General features: G+C 39.0%; 1 protein-coding gene across 18 annotated transcripts in view; it reads left to right on the top strand.

Moving 5' to 3' along the window:
- Nucleotides 1–24,260, top strand: part of ZNF438 (zinc finger protein 438) — a 198,962-nt gene that overhangs the window by 121,052 nt on the left and 53,650 nt on the right. The window contains exon 1 of one of the 18 annotated variants that reach the window (XM_070381863.1): nucleotides 12,100–12,158. The exons of 16 other annotated variants lie outside the window; for them this stretch is intronic. In XM_070381863.1, coding sequence (XP_070237964.1) covers nucleotides 12,142–12,158 — 17 coding nt within the window. In that variant the 5' untranslated portion in view covers nucleotides 12,100–12,141. Of the gene's footprint in view, nucleotides 1–12,099; nucleotides 12,159–24,260 lie in introns of those variants that run through there. One more of the 18 variants, XM_070381855.1, reaches the window with a different exon arrangement.

The following is a 24,260-nucleotide window of genomic DNA, read 5'->3' as shown; positions in this document are numbered from 1 at the left end:
TGGTTTTTCCAGTGGTCATGTATGGATGTGAGAGTTGGACTGTGAAGAAGGCTGAGCACAAGAATTGATGCTTTTGAACTGTGGTGTTGGAGAAGACTCTTGAGAGTCCCTTGGACTGCAAGGAGATCCAACCAGTCTATTCTGAAGGAGATCAGTCCTGGGATTTCTTTGGAAGGAATGATGCTAAAGCTGAAACTCCAGTACTTTGGCCACCTCATGTGAAGAGTTGACTCATTGGAAAAGACTCTGATGGTGGGAGGGACTGGGGGCAAGAGGAGAAGGGGACGACAGAGAATGAGGTGGCTGGATGGCATCACTGACTTGATGGACATGAGTCTGAGTGAACTCCGGGAGTTGATGATGGACAGGGAGGCTTGGCGAGCTGCAGTTCATGGGGTCGCAAAGAGTTGGACACAACTGAGCAACTGATCTGATCTGATATGATCTGAACATTGTAATTCTGAACTTAAACGGTAAAGGAGTGGTCCAAAAATTGTGAAGACAAAGTGTCTTTCTTGCCTTTTATTGTGACTTAATATTAAATTATAATAATTAAGCCAGTGTATGGTACAAAGATACACAAATTGGCCAATAGAAAGAATTGAGAATTCAGAAACAGATCCATCTATATATATGGGGCCTAGATTTATAACAAAACTGGTATTATAGACCAGTGGGGGAAAGGATAAATAGATTTTTCAATATATCAAGTTGGGGTAAGAGATGCTCATGTGAAAGAGTATGTTATTTAATTCCTATGTCATATCACACACAAAATGGGAAATGGTTCAATTATAAGTTACAAATGAATAGTTATAGTTAAGTTTAATTATAAAATTAGAGGGCTTCTCTGGTGGCTCAGACAGTAAAGAATCTGCCCGCAATGTGGGAGACTTAGGTTCAATCCCTGGGTTGGGAAGATCCCCTGGAGGAGGGCATGGCAACCCATTCCAGTATTCTTGCCGGAAGAATCTACATGGACAGAGGAGCCTGGTGGGCTACAGTATATGGGGTCTCAAAGAGTCTGACGTGACTGAGCAACTAAGCTCACACACATGAAATCAGAAGCACAATTCAGAAAAAAACAGTTGAAGAAAAAAACTACCAAAGGAATGTAAACGAAATTGGAAGGAGTGCAAAGGAAAAGAAATGATACAGAAAAAAAAAAATGAGGTCATAGAAATGAGTGAGCCAAGTCAAATACACATTGAAAAGATGATGTAATACCTGTGATTTTAAAATATCAGTGTTTACAATATGCCAGAACTGCATCGTCTATTAACTTTTTTTATCCTTAGTTACATGCCAGAAATCTAAAAGTGATCAATAAATTATTTCAGTGATCTGTCTACTGGCAACTCCATTACTCAGTCATTTTTGGAAAACAAAGAATTGGAAACATCTGACTTTGTTTTTTTTTTTTAATTTTATTTTATTTTTAAACTTTGCAATATTGTATTGGTTTTGCCAAATATCGAAATGAATCCACCACAGGTATACATGTGTTCCCCATCCTGAACCCTCCTCCCTCCTCCCTCCCCATACCATCCCTCTGGGTCGTCCCTGTGCACCAGCCCCAAGCATCCAACATCTGACTTTGAAGGGGATTTATTTTCACTTTCTCAGTTTGAGGACGTTTATCAAAAAAGGCTTAACTAAGATTTACCAAATGACTGTTTTGTTACTCTTTTACTTAGAGGCACCTTGTTTAGCCCAATATACTTACAAAGTGTTATTTAGAAAAATGAATTTTAATATATATTTACTAACATGCAGTTGGTTTTTAGAGAAACTTTTTGTCTTAACATGTATCTGAAATGTGCTTTTATCATCAGTACCTTGAAGCTGTAATATACATCACTCAATTTAGGGAAAATGATTGCCATTTAATCTCATTGACAAAGCTTAGTTGTCAATTTTAAACTCATCTTCCAAATCAGACTTCCTTCTGTCCGTAAAAATCCAACTTGATTTTTCAGCCCAAATAAATATGTTAATGTATGTCTCCATGACAACCATCACACAGCTGAATTCTAATTCTAATGTAGATAAATAGATAAGCACAGAGACTTACCACGTGTTGCCTGGATACGGTGATACTGCTGCCTTCAAGATTTCTTGCTTTGCACTCACTAAAGTCTCCTAGAGTTGAGTTGTGTATCTTTTACAATAATAAAAGTATTGGAAGGTAAGGTCCTTAAGTAAAAACACTCTCACTACTGCTTCATTCTACTATGTATCTGAATTTGTAATATACTAACATGGGCCCACATACTCCATCCCTTAATAAAATATGTATGTTTTATGTATGATGGGGAGAGAACAAATCCTTATTGTGGTGCTTTGATTAAAGGAGCACTTACAGGCTTGGCTTCCTGGAGGGTTTTTACATTCCAGGGCAGTGCACTAGCCAGGATTAAGTGAGTGGTCTTCATTCCTTTTATAAAGTGGGAAACGAGTGATTCTGAAGGCGGGGTAGAGAAGAAGGCTGATGTGGTACCTTAGCTTCAGGTACACTGCAGAAAGGATCAGTAATAGGAAGATGAGGATCTGGAATTTGATTGCCTTTAAACAATCTGTGCCTACATATCTCTTAGTCATCATACGGTTCCAGTTTGTAGACTGTTGATACTGAAGACAGGAAGAGCAGGGCCATCATATATCTAATTGTAAATACAGGACACCCAAACTAATGAAATAAATCCCATTTTTAGAGAGTAAGCTCTTCTGAAATAAAAGACAACTAGAACCTGCATATTCAAGGGGCATCCTGTGTGTCAGTACCGAGCAAAATTGTTGGACTTGAGGTCAAGAGCCATTCCTTTTGGGAGCCAGGCAGATATGTTGAAATTTTTATAAGGGGGAAATTATATTGGCCTCAGCTTTCAATCAGTGCAAGAAAATGGAATATACTTTAAAGATTTGGAAGGAAAGATTAAGTAACTTAGAGATTGTTATCTGTCTAAACAATCCTTCAAGTATAAGTCAACAGGCAAATAGTTTTGAACTTAAAATTTTTTCAAAAATTATTCCTTTGGGCCTTTATGAGGCAATAATAGAGAACAGATTTAAAAAACAAAAATGAAAGAAAGAAAAAAAAACACACACACAAAACCTGACTTTGCAGAATAAAGATGTATTTAGAGATGCCAGAACAGGATTTGGCAAGACTTGGATTTCCTTGTCCTACAGTGGAGTGTGCGTGCTCAGTCACTCAGTTGTGTCTGACTTTTTGTGATGCTATGGCCTATAGGCCGCTAGGCTCCTCTGTTCATGGAATTTTCAGGCAGGAATATGGAGTGGGTTGCCATTTCCTCCTCCAGAGGATCTTCCCAACCCAGCGATTGAACCTGCATCTCCTGCATTGACAGGTGAATTCTTTACTACTGAGCCATCTGGGAAGACTTCCTTATCCCAGTAGTAGAAGTTTTTTATTATTTGTAACAGACTTTGACAGATGAACTCTGTGTCCTGATGGTATTACCTATGAGAGAACTTATATATTTCTCAGGCCTTTGGTTTTCTGAGAATTAGAAAAGAATCATGACTTTTCAGCAGTCTCATCATTGATGGAAAGGGCCTGAGACAGGATGTTTGAGAGGGTCAGCCTCATAAATGTACTTGTTTGCATACATATCCAACTATTACAAGGATAAAGTAATTAATGTTTATGGTACCATTCTCTAAAGGTTAGTTCATGATGAAGTACAAATCTTGGGCACGGACTTTGCTGACACTGAATGCTATTATTTAAAAAAAAAAACAACTTTCTAAAATACATTGACTTTGCCTTTTTCTAGGTTAAACAAGTCAAATACCTTATACCTTGAGCACTTAATTTTGAAATCTCTGAATATGTTTGAGTTGGTTAGGAAAGTAAAACATAACACTGCTGTCCCTTTGAAATAAAACTACGAAGGTTTTGAGCTAAAGTAAGAAATAAGTATCCTCTGTTCTTTTTGAGAAGCATTATATTTTTTTTTCCAGTTGTTGAGAGGTTCAGTCTTTAAACTGAGTTTCCTATTGCCTATACTTTGGTATTTCTAGTCTCAACTTCTGTGGTTGACAGCAGGAGATAGGAAAAATGTAAGTCTGTAATAAGTTTATCTTCAAGAGAGCAAACAGTGCTCCTTGCTACTGAGACTGCAGCCAGGGTGTTGGATATTCAGGCCATGAATTGAGTTCTTCAGTTTGATTACCCAGAGGAGGCCAACTCATATTCACAAAGCATACAGACCTGCCAGGTAGATGATGAAGCTTTATTAATTTTGCTTCCCTCAGAAGAAAAAAAGGATTGTGCAGCAACTTCTTGAGTAGAAAGTGCCTATGAAGGAAATAAAAAATCAATTCAGAAAAATGTATGGACATGTAGAAAAGGAAAAAAAAAAAAAGAACTGGAGTCATCTTTAGCCTAAGATCCACAATGAAAAGAAAGAGGTTGGATCTTTTGTTTCTTTCATACGTAAGTATATCTGATAAAGGATGAAGGGTCATTGATTTGAACAAGTTAAGTTTACCCAAATATGCTGTATTTCTTGATCTTACTGTGAGCAACTCCTTGGATAAGGTTTCTTCAGAAGGTGTAGAAACACTTGACCAAAGAATTGTTAATGAGCCTAAGACTCTATTCCTCAGCAATGACCAAGTAGAAGAATTTAGAGCTTATTTCAGTGAGAAATGTCCATCCTTAAGTAAGGTAGAAGTGGAAGAGGAAGAATACAAACCAGTCATTGGTGTTAATAAAGAGGAGCAAGAGAGGCAAGTGAGGCAGAAAGTGGAAGAAAAGATGATAAAACCCAAAGGGCCTCAGACTCAGCCTTCTCCTAGTACTGATGAGGCACACACACACACACAAAAAATCAAGGAAATCACAGAAACTAAAAAGTTATGAAACATTTTAAGTGAATAAGAAAATAACACTGATGAAGGGAAGTTAGTTCACCAAGGCCACCCATGCAGCAGTCCATTGTGAAGGACACAAGGATCAAGACAATTCCAGATAGGAGTGGTCACATAGAACCCCCTTCCTGCCCCATCACAGTATACTTACAGTGAGTGGATTAACAAAATTTTTCTATTCCATTTCCATCATGTGTGTTCTTGGACTCTTTCCATTCCTTTATCTCACTGCCAAGTCATGGAATCCTTGTCCCATTTTTAGAAGTTCTTGTTTTGCTTAGTGTATAGAAGGTAAATAAATACGAGTATTTTTGAATTGAGATTATCAATAAAATACCTATTTCCCATTTTTAATAAAAGCACAACATCTAGGAATAAAATTAACCAAAGACATGCAAAAATTTCTACTTTGGAAATAATAAAACATTACTGAGAAAAAGAAGCCTTGAGTAAATGAAGCAGAATGACAGGTCATGGATTGAAAGACTCAGTTAGATGACAGTTCTCCCCAAACTGAGCTATAGATTTAACTTAATTTCTGTCATAATCCCACAGGTTTTGTTGTTGTTGTTGTAAAATTAACAAACTGATTCTAAAAGTTACATGGAAATATAAAAGACTGAGAATATCCCATAAACAATTTCAGAATCATAGCTGAAGGAGTTGACTTCATAACATGACCATAAAGATGCAATCACCAAGACAGTGTGGTGCTGCCATAAAGATCCACGGGCAGATTGATGCAACTGAACAGAGAGGCTGAAAGAGACCCACAGTTACATGGTCGTTGGATTTCCAACAAAAATCCAAACCCATTGGGGAGAGGAAAGTTTTTCAACAAATGGTGCTGGAATAACTAAATATCCATTGGGAAGAAAGGAATCTCAATTCCTACCTTGTGCCATGCACAAAAACTAATTTGAGATGGATCACATTACAAAATGTAAAAGCTCAAACCATAAGGGTTTTAGAAAAAAAGCATCAGAGAATCTCTTCATGCTTTGGAGGTAGGCAAAGATTTAAATGTAGAAAGCAATAACCATAGGAGAAAAAATTTATGACTTAGACTTTATCAGAATTAAAAAAAAATCTTAGGCTTATCAAAAGACACTTATTGTTAAGGAAAAATGAGGAGCCACAGATTGGGGAAAATATATTCACAAAACCTATACTTGTCAAGGGTCTGCATAGGTAAAGAATTCATACAACTCCATAACAGAAGCACAGATGATCAGAAATGAAAAAGTGGGGAAGGGGGACAAATGCTTTGAAAAGCCACTTTATAACACCAGCACTCCACAACAGAAGATTATTGGGATGGTCAGTGAACCTATACTCAGCAGGGAAATGCAAGTTAAAATGATGAGATGCCCACCTGCATGGCTGAAATTAAATCGCTTGGTAGCACCAAATTTTAACAGGGACGTAGAGCAACTGGAAGTCTTATACACTGTGCAGGAGAGTTAAATGGTACAATGTCTTAGGAAGAAGATTTGGAAGTTTCTTAAAAAGCTAGACATACTTTCCTGATGACTCAGCAGTTCTACTCCTAGATATCTATCTACCTAAGAAAAAGGAAAATATAAGTTCACAAAATAAGATGTACACAAGAAGTACATAATATATGTAACTTCATTCATAGTAGCCAAAAACTAGAGAGAGCCCCCAGGTGTCCATCAGTAGGAGAATGGATAAGCAGACTTGTGTACTCATAAAGTGAAGTACTACTCCAAGAGAAAGAAGGCGCTGATACCAGCAACAGCATGGACGAATGTCATCATACCTAACTGAAAGAAACCTTATTCAAAAGAATACATACAGTTTTTTTCCAATTTTATGAAGGTTTAGAATAAGCAAAATTTGTGAGAGAAAATAATAAGGGTGGTTGCCTCCAGGGAATGGAGCAGGGAATGACTAGAATGGTTATGAGGGCTCTTTCTTTGAGGTGTGATTATGATTTGGGTTATAAAATACATACATTTGTAAAAACTCATGGGATGGTACACTTCTGATTGGTACATGTTATATGCAAATTTTGCTCCAAAAGAGAGGCGGGGGGAAACAGCTTTAAAAAATATTTCCAAAAAAAAAAAATTTCAAGAAGATACTATTGTATATCCACCAGATTGGAGAAAGTGGTGGCAAGGCAGTGGGGCCCCCGACCCCTCTGTCCCCTCTGGTGGTGTCAGTTGGATCAACCGTGAAACAGTTTGTCAGTATTAACAACTTGTGCATATACAAACACAGCAGTTCTACTCCAAGGCATAAAAGCTCTTGCAAACATACACAAAGAAACTCGTATGACAGTGTTCTTGAAAATCAGAAAGAAGTTGGATAGCCATCAGCAAGAGAAGACATAGATTGTCCCATATTGTAGCATACCACCACAGATGAACCTCATGAACATATGAAAATGATATGATTTGAACCAATATAATTCCATCCCAAATCTTGCAAAATCAAACAATAATTTGATTAGGGATACCTATGGTAACACTAGAAAGGAAAGCAGGGGAATAAAGTTCAGGATGTTTGGGTAGAAGGCGTGGCAAGAAGGAGTGGGATTGGATGGGAAAGGCCGAAAAACTGACTTCAGAGTTATTAGCAATGTTCTGTTCCCTAAACTCGGTAGTGGCAAGACAGGTGTTCATTTTATTATTTTTCTTTACAACTTACACATACGTTAAAATGCTGTTTGGTGTATATTTGATATTTAATAATTTCATGAAAGATAATCTGATTTTTATTTTATTTTGAACCATATTTATGTGTACAGTCCAGTGGCACTGAGTACATTCACATTATTGTGCCATTCTCACCATCATCCATTTTCCAAATTTTCACCTTCCTAAACGGAAACTCTGCACCCATCAAACACTGACTTCCCATCCTCCCCCTCCCCACCCCTGGCCCCTGGCATCTACCAGTATACTTTCTGACTCTGAACTTAACTATACTAGGTACTTCGTATAAATGGAATTGAGTAGCATTTGTCTGCATCTAATGTATAATGCATTTTTAAGGGTAACTTAGTATTGTCCTACAAACAGACTGTACCTTCTTTTTTTTTCCTTCTGTGCTCTACAGTAGACCCTAACCAGCAATCTATTTCATACATATTAGTGTATATATGTCAATCCCAGTCTTCCATTGTACATTTTAAAATTAAGTAATCTTTGAGCATTCTTTATTAGCAACAATATAATACATACAGTTTAAGAAGTTGTCATTCTGATATCATTAATTCAGTCATTTATTCAAATGTTTGTACATAGCCTGATAGGGCTACAATATTGGTTAAGCCTTTATTTGGAGGCTAAGGTTTCAGAAAGTGGAAGTGAAAGTTGCTCAGTCGTGTCCGACTCTTTGCGACCCCAAAGGACTGTACAGTCCGTGGAATTCTCCAGGCCAGAATACTGGAGTGGGTAGCCTTTCCCTTCTCCAGGGGATCTTCCCAACCCAGGGATCAAACCCAGGTCTCCTGCACTGCAGGCAGATTGTTTACCATCTGAGCCACCAGGGAAGCCCAAGAATACTGAAGTAGGTAGCTTATCCCTTCTCCAGGGGATCTTCCCGACCTAAGAATTGAACCAGGGTCTCCTGCATTGCAGGTGGATTCTTTACCAACTGAGCTATCAGGGAAGCCCATGGTTTCAGAAGCTGTATCCTAAAATAAATTAGAAAAATAACTGAAATCTAAAATGATTACAGTCTTATAGGACAATTTTGACCTCAGTCTCCTAATGCTAGTCCAGAGAATGTCTGAAGGCATGCTTTTAAGAATTGAAATGTCCCCTCAACTGATCATTGACCAGTCGTTAGGTTTACCTTACAGTCAGGTCATGGAGAATGCCTCCCGTAAGTTATCTTCTCAAAATGTAACTGTGATCAAAATTCTCAGATGCTCTGGCTCACACTTAGACCTTGTTCTTCTGTTGAATCTTAAGCAGTTTCAAGGTATTTATGGATTTTTTCATATCAACATTTCCTGCAAAAGTTTGTGAGTAATTTTCATTAAATGAACTCACCAGAAAATAAATGTTGAACTCTGTAGCTCTAACATGGTCCTAAATTCTTAGCTTAAAGTGAAAAGGGCTTACCCCAATCCTTAACTTTTTATAAGTATTCAGACATTCCTTTGGATGCCAAATAATAAATTTATAATGCTAGGTGCCCAGCAAGATGACAGTCCAGTTGCCTATGTACAGTACTTAAATAAACCGATTGCAATTCCACAACCTTATTGCTTCATTTATCAAAAGAAGTGCCAGAGTTCTGAAATCTTTTGTAAGGAGAGCAACTTTGCTTGTGTGAATTCTCACAGGAATTACCAAGAATATTATGCCAATTCAATCCTAAGTATTGAAGTTAGAGTTCTAAATGACATTTAATAGTATGATTTATTTTCTATCTTAAACTTTATAGGTCACAAAAACAAGATCCTATCCTTTCATATTGCTTTTTATTGTTAAAGTGGCTGAGTGATGATAAAAATCTAAGCTTAAGAACTGTCAGATGATTTATGATATTTCATTTATTTTTCAAAGGATTGAGGTGTCACCAGTAAGCCCATTAGAATTGTAGGTTTAAAGTTCCTCAATTTTAAAAAAGACCAGCTGCATAAACAAGTGTGTTAGCTTTGTAATTTAATTCTGTGTGATTTTTTTTAATACTTCAAAGTTCCAAAGGAGGCAGCTTTTCTTAGGTCATAAATACTTATTTATGTCATTATGATCTCTAACTTTCAAGTACATTTCAAGATCTACTTTTTAAAAAATTGATACGTTTTTATTGTGTTCTTTACAACCTCAAAACATTTCTCCTTCTGTCGACCTGAATGTGCCTTTCTTCATGGGCTGACATCAAAAATGTGGAATGTGGATGAACTAGAGAAAAACTACTTTAAAAAAAATCAGAATTCTGTAGTCAAGATGGATCATCTAAACTATCTTTTTGACAGAGTGCTGTCAGCACTGTAAAGCTTTTTTTTTTTTGGTTATTAGATTTTAAATTGAGGGTAATTGTTAGTTCACAGCAGTTAGAAGAAATAATATGTACCCCCATGTGCAATTTACATGTAAGAGTTTCTCCCAAATGTAATATCCGAGATACTAGCATCAATGCAATCCAGATCCTGGGCTTCCCTGATAGCTCATTTGGTAAAGAATCTGCCTGCAGTGCAGGAGACCCTGGTTCGATTCCTAGTTCAGGAAGATCCCCTGGAGAAGGGAAAGGCTACCCACTCCAGTATTCTGGCCTGGAGAACTCCATGGACTGTATAGTCCATAGGGTCACAAAGGGTCGGACTTGACTGAGCGACTTTCACTAATGCAGATCCCACTCAAATTTTCCTCATTTTACTTGAACTCATTTGTGTATGTATATATTTAGTTTTTATGCACTTTGTATCTCATGTGTAGCTTCTTGTGTCTGCTATAGTCAGGACCCACAATAGTTCCATCACAAGGATTTCTCTTGTTGCCATATTATAACCACACTCACCTACCTCCCTCACTTCCCAGCCCTAACCCTGTCAACCACTACTGCTACCGCTAAGTCACTTTCGTCGTTTCCGACTCTGTGCGACCCCATAGACGGTAGCCCACCAGGCTCCCCCGTCCCTGGGATTCTCCAGGCAAGAATACTGGAGTGGGTTACCATTTCCTTCTCCAATGCAGGAAAGTGAAAAGTGAAAGTGAAGTAGCTCAATCGTGTCCGACCCTCAGCAACCCCATGGACTGCAGCCGTCCAGGCTCCTCCACCCATGGGATTTTCCAGGCGAGAGTACTGGAGTGGGGTGCCATTACACTGTCCTCTATTTCTATAATTTTGTCATGTCAATAATACTATATAAATGGAATCTTAGAGTATATAACCTTTAGTATTGACTTTTCCATGTAGCATAATTCCCTTCAGATCCATCCATATTGTGTGAACTAGTAGTCTGTTTCTGTTTATCACTGAGTGGTATTCCACCAAAATTTAGTTTTCATATGTACATGCATGTAAAATATGAGATCATTAAAATATCAGTTTAAAAGTGGTTTAAGACATGTTACAATTAACCTACCCATTAAAATTCCAGGTAAGTTTTTAGTATCCTCATCGTCATTTCCATTGGTCTTGTCTATGTCTTAATGTACTTAGACCAGGTCGATTGCCAGCTGTACACTGAAAACATATTTACAGTAGAAAATAAAAGATAGTTCTATTCCCTAACAATAACTGATTCTAATAAAAACTGGCAAGATTGGATAAAAGACAGTAGCTGCTACCATGTAAGACAGGTCCTCATTTTTATTTCAGCAGATTTACTGTTTAGTTTCTTTTTTTTTCTTTCATTCAGTCTATGATTACCCAACTCACTCTTTTCATAAAGCTTATTATACAAGTAGCTCTCCTTGCCCTTATGCTTGTGTGTGTTAAATGTGATAAGTAAAGCTGTAGATGAGATCTCCTAGGGAAAGACTGTGAAGTGAGACCCGATGTTTACCTTGAGGGGCTCCAAGACTGAATGGCCAAGAAATGGTCAGAAAGGCAGCAGGAAAAAAACAGGGGCTTCTGGTTCATTAAAGCCAAGAGGAAAGAGGGTACAAAGAAGAAATAGCCTCAGTTGACTCTTCTTCCCCACTTTCACATGTGGTAACAGTGCTCTGGATCTCAGGAAGGCCTTCTGCATCCAGGCATGGTTTGAATGCAGAGAGTTCGCTTCTCAAGGAGTGCTCAGTGGGACTATGGAGCCTCAGGAACTAATGTGAAAGAAGATCTAGCCAGGCACACTGTATGTATAAGGATAAATGTACCTGCCAGCACCTTAATTTTGGTCATGAAGACAGTTTCAGAAATCTCTCTGCATCCCGATTATTATCACTGCCATCCATGTGTACCATAGTTGTGTGGATATACCGTGACATGGTTATCAGTATTGGAAGAAGGCATGATGTACCAGCATGGCAAATATATTTTAAGAATCACTCCTGTGTTTCATAATGGTTACCGTGACTGCATAAGCCACAGTTCCTTCTAAAATGCCTTCATGATACTTAACTTTCTCACATGCAGTTAAATAATATAGTTAAGTCATTAATTGGGAATGGAAAACACCCTTCTATCATTAACACTACCTCAAAATGTAGAAGTCTGAAAATGGCTCATGATGCAGTATCAAGAAGTAAAATGCTTTTTTTACTTTCAGGAGAAGGCAATGGCACCCCACTCCAGTACTCTTGCCTGGAAAATCCCATGGATGGAAGAGCCTGGTAGGCCGCAGTCCATGAGGTCGCTGAGAGTCAGACATGACTGAGTGACTTCACTTTCACTTTTCACTTTCCCGCCTTGGAGAAGGAAATGGCAACCCACTCCAGTGTTCTTGCCTGAAGAGTCCCAGAGCCTGGTGGGCTGCTGTCTATGGGGTCGCACAGAGTCAGAAACGACTGAAGCAACTTAGCAGCAGCAGCAGCAGAGGACATAGGCTATAAAGGTTCATGGTGAAAATGAAGAAGAGTAAGTCAGATGAGGACTAGGAGAAGTGCATAGAATAATTATTTTCTGAGATTTTATCACTTGAAAGGTGTTAGGTTTGGACTTTGAGTTCTGTTTTTTTAGAAATATAAAATCTCAGCCCCAAATCAAGATCTCTGCATTTTAGACAGAAACTCATGATCTGTTTTAGAGTCGAATTTTCCTGTTGCCCAAGTAAAGATGGCAATGATTTAGTAGCATCTCATGGATGTTACAGGCTTCCCTGGTAGCTCAGCTGGTAAAGAATCCGCCTGCAAGTTCCCCTGGAGAAGGGATAAGCTACCCACTCCATTATTTGGGGGCTTCCCTGGTGACTCAGATGATAAAAGAATCCTCCTGCAATGTGGGAGACCTGGGTTCGATCCCTGGGTTGGGAAGATCCCCTGGAGGAGGGCATGGCAACCCGCTCCAGCGTTCTTGCCTGGAGAATCCCATGGACGGAGGAGCCCGGCGGGCTGCAGCCCATGGGGTTGCTAAGGGTCAGACACTACTGAGCGACTAAGCACAGCACACAGCAGGATGTTATATGTGAATTACTGAGTGTTGACTATGTGATAATCAGAACCAAAAGTTAAGCATATCTTTGGATTTGTAACCTTGATGAAAGTGAAAGAGGAGAGTGAAAAAGCTGGCTTAAAGGTCAACATTCAGAAAACTAAGATCATGGCATCTGGTCCCATTACTTCATGGCAAATAGATGGGAAAACAGTGGAAACAGTGACAGACTTTATTTTGGGGGGCTCAAAAATCACTGCAGATGGTGACTGTAGCCATGAAATTAAAAGACGCTTACTTCTTGGAAGGAAAGTTATGGTCAACCTAGACAGCTTATTAAAAAGCAGAGACATTACTTTGCCAACAAAGGTCCGTCTAGTCAAGGCTATGGTTTTTCTAGTAGTCATGTATGGATGTGAGAGTTGGACTCTAAAGAAAGCTGAGCGCCAAAGAATTGGTACTTTTGAACTGTGGTGTTGAAGAAGACTTGAGAGTCCCTTGGACTGCAAGGAGATCCATCCATTCAGTCCTAAAGGAAATCAGTCCTGAATATTCATTGGAAAGACTGATGTTGAAGCTGAAACTCCAATACTTTGGCCACCTGATGCAAAGAACTGACTCATTGGAAAAGACCCTGATGCTGGGAATGATTGAGGGCAGGAGGAAAAGGGGATGACACAGGATGAGATGGTTGAATGGGAGTTGATGATGGACAGGGAGGCCTGACGTGCTGCAGTCCGTGGGGTCACAAAGAGTTAGACATGACTGAGCAACTGAACTGAACTGATGTTTCAGTAGTCATTATTTAGGTCATATTTGCATACATATACATTTGAAAAATCTTAGTCCATTACAGAGTGGTAAGCTTTTTACACAGTAGAATAAGGAAAATATTTTTATGGTTTTTACTTAAGATTCTAAATACTCTTTTTTTCAATAAATGTAAGTATGACCTTCATGTTGTACAAATAATACTGTTTTGCATTTTCATCTCAAGTTTTAAAATTCAATTATCTTTTCCAAGTGTGATGAAGAACATCAACAAATATTCTCTTCTACACACTTTGAGAGAAATAACCATAAACCTCATACAAGAATAATGCAAAGGTTTTATTAGAAAAATTTTGCACATTGACATCAGAATCATAATTTCCAAATTTGCCTTTAAGGCTTATTTTTTAAAAGTCAGCATGGATGCTACTTCTAGAGTCTGTTTCATAAATGAAGTTTGTTAATCATGAAATTTTTTTTCCTATATCAGGCAAAATATGATCTTTCCTTCAAAAAGTGCTTGGGCAAACTAAATTTCAGTATTAGTTATTTAGAGTAGCATTTTCACAGTTCACTGTGCACTTGTACTAACTTTTTATTTGCAGGGTGTTTGCAATCATTTATTTATACCATAGCTATGAGATAGATACAAGATTAATCAGGAAAGATAGAACAGCTGTGTTTATTTCCTACCTTGCTCTCCTTAGAGTTCTTCAAAATAAAATGTGTTTAAGGGCAAATCTGAAGTAAAGACTTCAGTGTGTGTACCTCTTACCATTAGGGTGATATTAAGTGGAATGGTAAACACTTACAAAGGTAAATCAACTAGACCTAAGAGCTACATAAAGAGCATTCCACTCACCACGAGCAAGGTACACATTCTTCCCAATGCATATGGCTCCATCTCCTCGATAGACTACCCATTCGGCCATAAAACAAGCCTCAGTAAATGTAAAAATGATCAGAATCATAAAAGTATGTTCTCTGACTAAAGTAGAATGCAGTTAGGAATAAATAGCAGAAGGAAATTTGGGAAATTCACAGGTATGTGGAAATTGAACAGCACACTCCTAAGTAGCCAGTGAGTCAAAGAAGACATCACAGGGAAAATTAGAAATACCTTGATGTAAAGTAACTTAACACATTATTGACTGGGGGATTTTTGCAGAAACTAAAGCCCTTGGCTGGCAGTTTGTTAACCTAAGTGACTTTTGAAACACTTCAGTCAAAGGCTGCTGCTGCTGCTGCTAAGTTGCTTCAGTCGTGTCCAACTCTGTGTGACCCCATAGATGACAGCCCACCAGGCTCCCCCGTCCCTGATATTCTCCAGGCAAGAACACTGGAGTGGGTTGCCATTTCCTTCTCCAATGCATGAAAATGAAAAGTGAAAGTGAATTCGCTCAGCCGTGTCTGACTCTTAGCGACCTCATGGACTGCAGCCTACCAGGCTCCTCCGTCCATAGGGTTTTCCAGGCAAGAGTACTGGAGTGGGTTGCCATTGCCTTCTCTGTCAGTCAAAGGCACTCAGTAACAAAAGATGCATTAATACCTCTCTGGCCAATAAGTTGTTACAGTGTAACCCACCAGAATTTATAGGATGCAACTAAAGAAAACAGTGTTTAGAGGAAAATTTATAGCCATAAGTGCCTATATTTTTTCAAAGACCACATGTCACATGATTTTATTTATATGAAATTTCCAAAATAAGCAAATCTACAGAGACAGAAGATAGATCAGTGATTTCTAGGGACAGGCAGTGGGGCAGAGTGATAGAATATTTTGGCATTAGATGGTGGAGAGAGTTGTACAACTTTGTGAATGTATTAAAAACTCTAAAATGTACAGTTTAAAGGGTGAATTTTATGATATGTGAATTATATCACAAATATGCATGCTAGGTAGCCTCAGTCATGTCTGATTCTTTGCAGCCCTATGAACTATAGCTGTGTCTGTCCATGTGATTTCCCAGGCAAAAGTATTGGAGTGGGTTGCCATGTTCTCCTCCAGGGGATCTTCCCAACCCAGGGATCAAACCCATGTCTCCTGTATTAGCAAGTGGGGTCTTTACCACTGTGCCATCTGGTAAGCCCACAAATACATCACAGCTATAAATAAGTAAGCAAGCCCCTCCTTGGGTGTCCTGTTCCTTTGCTAGATGCTTCAGGTGCCATGTGAACCCAAAGGGATGTGAACCTAGCCTTCTAAAGCTGCTTGTCTGTTGCGGGTAGTGAAAGTGAAAGTCGCTCAGTCGTGTCCAGCTCTTTGCGACCCCATGGACTATACAGTCCATGGAATTCTCCAGGCCAGAATACTGGAGTGGGTAGCCTTTCCTTTCTCGAGGGGATTAGACATGAGCTAAGTAAAATTACAGTTGTAGTCGGTGATCTGAGGAAAAAAGATATGTGTTCTTTTTTTTTTTAAATTATTTGAGCCAGGTCTTAGTTGCAGTGCCCGGGATCTTCTATCTTCATTAGCAGGATCTAGTTCCCTGACCAGGGATTGAACCTGGGCTGTCTATATTGAGTGAGGAGTCTTAGCCACTGGATCACCAGAGAAGTCCCCAGTACTTGTTCATTATTAACTGGGGTATCTGAGCTAGACGAGATCAAAAGACATTCTCCTAAGGGGGAGTGACACTGTCTTGTGATCTGAAGGACAAATTCAGATTATGGAAAAGAAAATCAGCATCGCAGGGAGAGGCCCATGTGTGTAGAGATTGTTGATGACAGAGCCACTGTGTGGAGACTGAGAGAAGGCCAGTGTGGCTGGACAGAATAGGGGAGAGCAGTGCAGGGTGAGGCAGAGAAATGGGCCAAGACCAGACCATGTAAAACCTCATGGACGTGTTAAGGCGCGTAGCGGTTTTCATTCTGGGTGGTGCGCGCTGTGCTGTGAGAGCATCGCTGTGGCCATGTGGGCTGGAGGAGCAGTAGAAGCAGGTAGAAGAGTATCCAGTGGTCCTGCCAGGGGGCGATAGAGCAACTGATGCCAGGTGATTGGCAGTGGATTTCAGAAGTGGAGATTTCTGAACTGAGTGACTGACACTTTCACTCTTCACTTTTCAGAAGTGGGTGTATATGGGGGCTTTTTAAGAGAGAAAATTGATATATTTGGTGAAAGCCTAGAGATGGGAAGTGAAGGAGAGGGGTATAAGGCATGGCTCATGATGCTGGGAAAGTGAGGGTCAAAGAGCCATTTCTGAACTGAAGATTTTCCTCAGTCACACTGTGTATGAACAACTTCAAGTAACATGAATGGATACTTTTTTTTTTTTTTTGAAAACTAGATCTTTCTTACCAAGGCAGTCACATGTTATGTAAAGCTATGCAATCATTGAAAAAGCAAGAGAGTTCCAGAAAAACATCTATTTCTGCTTTATTGACTATGCCAAAGCCTTTGACTGTGTGGATCACAATAAACTGTGGAAAATTCTGAAAGAGATGGGAATACCAGACCACCTGACCTGCCTCTTGAGAAACTTGTATGCAAGTCAGGAAGCAACAGTTAGAACTGGACATGGAACAACAGACTGGTTCCAAATAGGAAAAGGAGTACTTCAAGGCTGTATATTGTCACCCTGCTTATTTAACTTATATGCAGAGTACATCATGAGAAACACTGGGCTGGGTGAAGCACAAGCTGGAATCAAGATTGACGGGAGAAATATCAATAACCTCAGATATGCAGATGACACCTCCCTTATGGCAGAAAGTGAAGAAGAACTAAAGAGCCTCTTGATGAAAGTGAAAGAGGAGAGAAAAAGTTGGCTTAAAGCTCAGCATTCAGAAAACTAAGATCATGGCATCTGGTCCCATCAGTTCATGGGAAATAGATGGGGAAACAGTGGAAACAGTAGCTGACTTTATTTTTTTGGGTTCCAAGATCACTGCAGATGGTGACTGCAGCCATGAAATCAAAAGACGCTTACTTCTTGGAAGGAAAGTTATGACCAACCTAGGTAGCATATTAAAAAGCAGAGACATTACTTTGTCAATAAAGGTCCATCTAGTCAAGGCTATGGTTTTTCCAGTAGTCATGTATGGATGTGAGAGTTGGACTATAAAGAAAGCTGAACGCAGAAGAATTGATGCTTTTGAATGGTGGTGTTGGAGAAGACCCTTGAGAGTCCCTTGGACTGCAAGGAGATCAACCAGTCCATCCTAAAGGAAATCAGTCTTGGGTTTTCATTGGAAGGACTGATGCTAAAGCTGAAACTCCAATATTTTGGCCACCTGATGTGAAGAACTGACTCATTGGAAAAGACCCTGATATTGGGAAAGATTGAAGGCAGGAGGAGAAGGGGATGACAGAGGATAAGATGGTTAGATGGCATCACTGACTCAATAGACATGAGTTTGTGTAAACTCCAGGAGTTGGTGATGGACAGGGAGGCCTGGCGTGCTGCAGTTCATGGGGTCGCAAAGAGTCAGACACGACTGAGTGACTGAACTGACTGACTGATGCAATTTACTGATAGCAAATATTTAGGGAAAGTTTAAAAAAAATTGAGGAAACTAGACACATGCCAAATGAGTTTTACCCTTGGAGTCTCTTGTGGCCTAGCCTGCATCTTCAGGGTCTTATAATGTACTTGGACTTGCTGATGGTCCCCAGTGATATAGAGATCATCTGTCATTTGAAGTTCCTCATTTTGATTTAAGTATTGAAAATAGATTCTGAAATTATTTTCTGGCAAGTAACTACCTACCAGTGAGGAATAACTGGAATGAATTCAGTTTTAGCAATTCTTATTTCCTTGGCCAGCCAAAGTCTTAAAATGTCAAGTTCTTCAGAGATGTTTTTATTCTGCAGTTATATGGAGTGATAATGTTTTATTATAATTTCTAAAAGCCACTTCAGCAATTTAAGACTACACAGAAATAAATTTTAATCTATACCCTAAAATTTTTTTCAAATGACCTGTGAAGAGTTAGTTATTTGGGCATTCACTTGCATTTGGAATGTCAGCGTACAGAACCAGCAGGCAAAAACCTGATGAAGAAAACAGATCATGCCAAGAGGCTGTGATTTAAGTTTTACCGTAACATTACAAGAAAGGTGTCACTGCTTATAGTGTTTATTGCTGTGTGTGCGTTAGTCACTCAATTGTGTCTGACTTTTTGCGACTCCATGGACTGTAGCCCACCAGGTTCCTCTATAGCCATGAAATTCTCCAGGCAAGAAAACTGGAGTGGGTAGCAATTACCTTCTCCATGGAGTTTTCCGGACCCAGGGATCAAATCTGGGTATCCTGCATTGCAGGCAGATTGTTTACCATCTGAGCCACCAGGGAGGCCCCATGTGTTTATTGCTAATGTATCAGTAATAGACAAACCTTACAAACCTATAAATGCCCTTTGTATGCAGCATAGCAGGAGGCAAATTTAAGTTAGGAGAATTTTAAAAAGTCATTTAAAGAAAATAGTAGTGACCTGCCTTTTACAGGCCTCTTCCAGGGCATTTTCGCTATCTTTGTCCTCATGGGCCAACACACACAGGAGGGAGTCAGACTGTTGTTCACACATTTTCCATGAAGCTTACATTGATTTAAATCAAGTTTCCATTTTTCTTACTAGCAATATAGGCTCCATCTAAGGATTAGCACTTTACTGAGAAGCATTAACTGTATTGTTTTCCACGTGTGGAAAACTGTATTGTTTTCCATGTGTTCTTACTCTATTGTGCATTTTAATTTCTGAGAATTATTCTTAAAATGGGAACTTTAAGTAAAGAAGAGGGAAATTTTGGAGGTTAGAGGCAGTTGTGATTAAAAGCAGAACCTAGCAGAACCTACTACCTATCTTGAAACCTCAGCTTTACCATTTACTAACTGTGTGAACTTAGGTAAGTTATTTAACCTCTCTGTGCCTAATTCCTTATACATGAAAGGGTGATTATAACATATTCATCCCAAGGCTGTGGTGACAATTAAATAAATTAACACACATTTAAAATACCTAGAGCACTGTTTGGAAGATAGTAAGCTCAAAATAAATGTTAGTTGCTGCAGCTGTTATATTGATAGTCTTATCAATATTTGAATTTTAATAGCTAACTCTCACCTGTAGAAGGGGGTGACAGAGGATGAGATGGTTGAATATCATCACTGACTCAATGGACATGAGTTTAAGCCAACTCATGTCCTAGTGTGCTATAGTCCATGGAGTCAGACACAACTTAGCAACTGAACAACAATAACAATTCTCACTTGAAAATTCAAATATTATAATTCAGTTATGGTGGTTGTTTTTGTTGAATATTCATATTTTCTCTGGCTGCTTTCATGCCACCAGAAGAAAGGAAAAGCTATATAGAGACTGTAAGGTTCATAAAACGGAAAATATTTACTGTGTGATCCTTTACATAAAGCAGGTTCTATTGCCTGGCTTGTGGGGTTATTAGTTATGTGATTGAATGAATGAACTATCCTGCTTTGACAAAAGATGTAAGCTTGCATAGGAAAGTATATGACTTTAGTTATCCTTGTGGCCAGAACACTTCTTTTGTTTTGATTTGATTTAGAAAAAGTATAACTTTCTAGTTTGGTTTCAATTTTGTTGAAACTAACATACAAGTTCATGAGTAGACTTAACTGTAGTAGATTGCATAAGTGTAGACATGCCAAAATACATACTTATTCAGTAAAAAGTATTAAGACTTGGATTTCTCTCAAGAATTGTCAAAACAAAAGTTCAGTTGTGTGCATTTGTATGTAAGGATATTTGCCATCTCATCAGTTCAGTCGCTCAGTCGTGTCTGACTTTTTGTGACCCAGTGGACTGCAGCACACCAGGCTTCCCTGTCCATCATCAACTCCCAGAGCTTGCTCAAACTCATGTCCATCAAGTCGATGACACCATCCAACCATCTCATCCTCTATTGTCCTCTTCTCCTCTTGTCTTCAGTTTTTCCCAGCATCAGGGTCTTTTCCAGTGAGTAAGTTCTTCCCATCAGGTGGCCAAAGGATTGGAGTTTCAGCTTCAACATCAATCCTTCCAATGAATATTCAGGACTGATTTCCTTTAGGATGGACTGGTTGGATCTCCTTATAGTCCAAGGGACTCTCAAGAGTCTTCTGCAACACCACAGTTCAAAAGCATCAGTTCTTTGACGCTCAGCTTTCTTTATAGTCCCAACTGTCACATCCATACGTGACTACTGGAAAAACCATAGCTTCGACTAGATGGACCTTCGTTGGCAAAGAATGCCATCTCATAATTATTTTTAAAAGATTATTGAAAAAGAATTCTGAAACACTGTGCTAATAAGATGAATTTTACAGTAATAATATACCTTAAGAGTATCATGTTATAATCCCACTTCAGGAATTACTTGTAGTTAGTTTTCTCAAGGCTTTGGCTGTGTGACTCAGAACCTAGTATTTCCATGGCAGCCAAAACTCTGGAACTCTTGGCAACTGAGCCTGGAGCACATATGCTTTGATTTTGTCACACGGGTCATTTAAGCAAATAACCTTATCTTCTTTCTTGATGCAGTTTTTGACGACGTGGATCTTTTTTGTTTGTTTCATTATATAACCTTTATTAAGGATCTGTTTTGCTCTTGAATATCTGTAAATCTTGCAACTCCTTTTGTTTAGGTTTACATCTTTCAAAGTATATTCATGAAATACTTTTGAAAGATGTCTCTCCTCCAGGGCCCCAGGGCTACTGGGAACAGGACAGGGTTGGACCCTGCCCTTGGAGAGTGTCAGGACGATAAATGTTAAATTAATGTAAGTACCATCGGTGTTGGGAAAGAATTAAATTGTGTAATGGACTCATAAACTAAGAAGACCTAAACTCATCAGGGGAAGTCAGAGAAGATTGCTTCTTTGGATTCTTTTTTTTTTTTACATTTTTTTAAGTTTTGTACTATATTTAAAAATCCGTTCTCAACCAATGTCTGTTGCTTAAGCTGAAATTATTTTGGGTTTAGAAAATGCATTGAAATAAGAACTTTAAGAAATTAATGGCCCCCTTATTGATTTAGGCACAACCTACTAATTAGTATTTATTGATAGACATTAGATGGTTGAATGATGAACCTTGTGCGTTTGATTTTGACAGAAAATTTCTAATTAAGTGTAACCATCACGGTAATTTTGAAATGAGGAAAATACAAAGTGAGAAAAGACTGCCATTTAGTTTGTTAATTACCATTTGAAAATCAAAATACCTGTTTATCCTTCTTGAACAGAAACATGTTTAAAAGTGGCATCTGTCTTAATTTTTTCTCTCTTCTGGAACAGTTTTGTTTATAATGTAAAATAGATGGTCACACAGTTTACATGTGTGTGTGTGTGTGTGTGTGTGTGTATGCATAGGCCCTGTGTTTATGTATATGTTGGTGTGTGTATAAACACACACCAAAAATGTACAAAGAAAAAAAGGACTTTTCACCACCCCAAGTCCTAAAGGTGACCACTGTTGACAATTTGATGTTTCTCTTGGGAGTACAACTCTTTTTTTTTTTAAAGACAGATGGCATCAGAGTATGCGCACTGTTCCACAATTTGCTTCACTTAAGATTATTTCCTGCACGTCTTTCCCTGCCAGTGTTTACTGAAGACCACCTGCCTCTCCAGATCTACTTCACTCTTGTTGTTGTTGTCATTGATAATGTTATTTTAAGTAGTCCATCCACAGGGTAAAATATTCAGAAGGTTTACAAAAGAGTACACAGTGGAAGTCAGTCTCTCTCAAATGTGCCTCCCAGTTCTCTTTCCAGAGGCAGCCACCCTTAGCAGTATCTTATCCTCTGGGTTTTTTCCTTTATTTTTATGTGCTTTTACTTGGTGCGCCTAAAATTAACCCCCTGCGAGTCATTTATAGGGAAGCGGAATGCTTAGTGAATTGATAGCAGCAACCCATTGATCTTGTAATGTCAGTGTTTAAGACTGCATATCAAAATGAGAAAAGACCCCATTAGTTGGATTTCAGTTTGGGATTTCATGCCTTATGATTGTTTGGAGGCTGTAATCTGTAGGTGTACAGTCTTTGCCAGTGTTTTAGCTCCTTAGTGCGTAACTGAATGTTCCCAGCAGAAGCCCCACAAGGCCCTACGTGGCCCAGAGCACCTCCTCCCACTTGCCCTGACCTCACCCACACATGTCTGCTGTCTCACTGTCTAGGCTGTGAATATAGCCCCAGGTCTTGGGCGACCGAAGAATAAATGGCCTTGCTGCTTTTGTTTCAGAGCTAATGGAGGGATTTGTGGCTAATCTCTGAGATGCCTATGGTTATTTTAATCTGCAACCACTTGGGTTAACTTCATTCCTGAAACTTAATTTTGATAGTGCCAGAGCCTGAGGAGGAGAGAGGTGTGGCTAGTGGGGACAGTGGATTAACGGGGGTATGGGCAGCGCTCACTCTGCCTGAGCCAACCTGGGGCTGAGATGTTATTTAGTGAAGCACTTTTCCCTGTTAACACTGGGTCTTTTGTCAGCTGCTGACACTAAAGTAGCCTAATGAACAGAGATTGTCTAGAAACCCCTGCCTCTCAAACTGCACCAGAGAAAATGGGGTGATAACATGTTTTGGGGAAATGGAAGTAAGACTGGGTTCATTCTTGAGAGTGGCTATGTTGACAGGCTTATGGCCTGAGAAGCCCTAAGCTGGTAATTCCTATTTATGGGCAGTATTTACCTCTGTATAAAATATGTTCCTCAAAAAAAACACACTGAAATACATAATGCTGTATAAGAAGATTCTGTCACCAGAGAACAAGTAAAAAAAAAAAAAATGCAGTTCCTTAATACATCATGCCTTTTCACATAGATGTATGTGTAATATAAATATTATATCTTTTACAAATATTCTTTAATTTTATTATTTTTCTTTACAATGGAAGACATATATGCCTCACTAAAGTCCACTGTTGGAGAAAGCAATGGCACCCCACTCCAGTACTCTTGCCTGGAAAATCCCATGGATGGAGGAGCCTAGTAGGCTGCAGTCCATGGGATCGCTAAGAGTCGGACACGACTGAGCAACTTCACTTTCACTTTTCACTTTCATGCATTGGAGAAGGAAATGGAACCCACTCCAGTGTTCTTGCCTGGAGAATCCCACGGACGGGGGAGCCTGGTGGGCTTCCGTCTGTGGGGTCGCACAGAGTCGGACACGACTGAAGCAACTTAGTAGCAGCAGCAGCAAAGTCCACTGTGCTTCCAATATAGGTTAAAGATTTGCCCACTTAAAATGTCCTGAATGTTTGCCATCTTTGCATAAATTTATATAGGTCACAAGGCTTACGCTCCTTGTCACTAATATAATCACATTCACTTTTTAAAAATTGTGAAAAAAAGCATAACATAAAACTTATCATCTTTCCCATCTTTAAGTGTGCAGCTCAGTAGTGTTAATTATATTCATATAGCTGTGCAACCAATCTCTAGAACTTTCTCATTTTGCAAAACTGAAACCATAAACCAGTTAAACAATAAATCCCTGTCTTTCCCTCCCCACAACTCCTGGCAACCACCATTATACTTCCTGCTTATATTAATTTGACTACTCCAGATATAGCATATAAGTAGAATCACAAAGCATGTGTCTGTTTTCTCCCCCTCT

The sequence above is a fragment of the Bos mutus genome, chromosome 13 (assembly GCF_027580195.1).
Source record: "Bos mutus isolate GX-2022 chromosome 13, NWIPB_WYAK_1.1, whole genome shotgun sequence".
Taxonomy (NCBI): domain Eukaryota; kingdom Metazoa; phylum Chordata; class Mammalia; order Artiodactyla; family Bovidae; genus Bos; species Bos mutus.
Note: the sequence above shows the minus strand (reverse complement) of the source record. Positions and strands in the feature narration are given on the sequence as shown.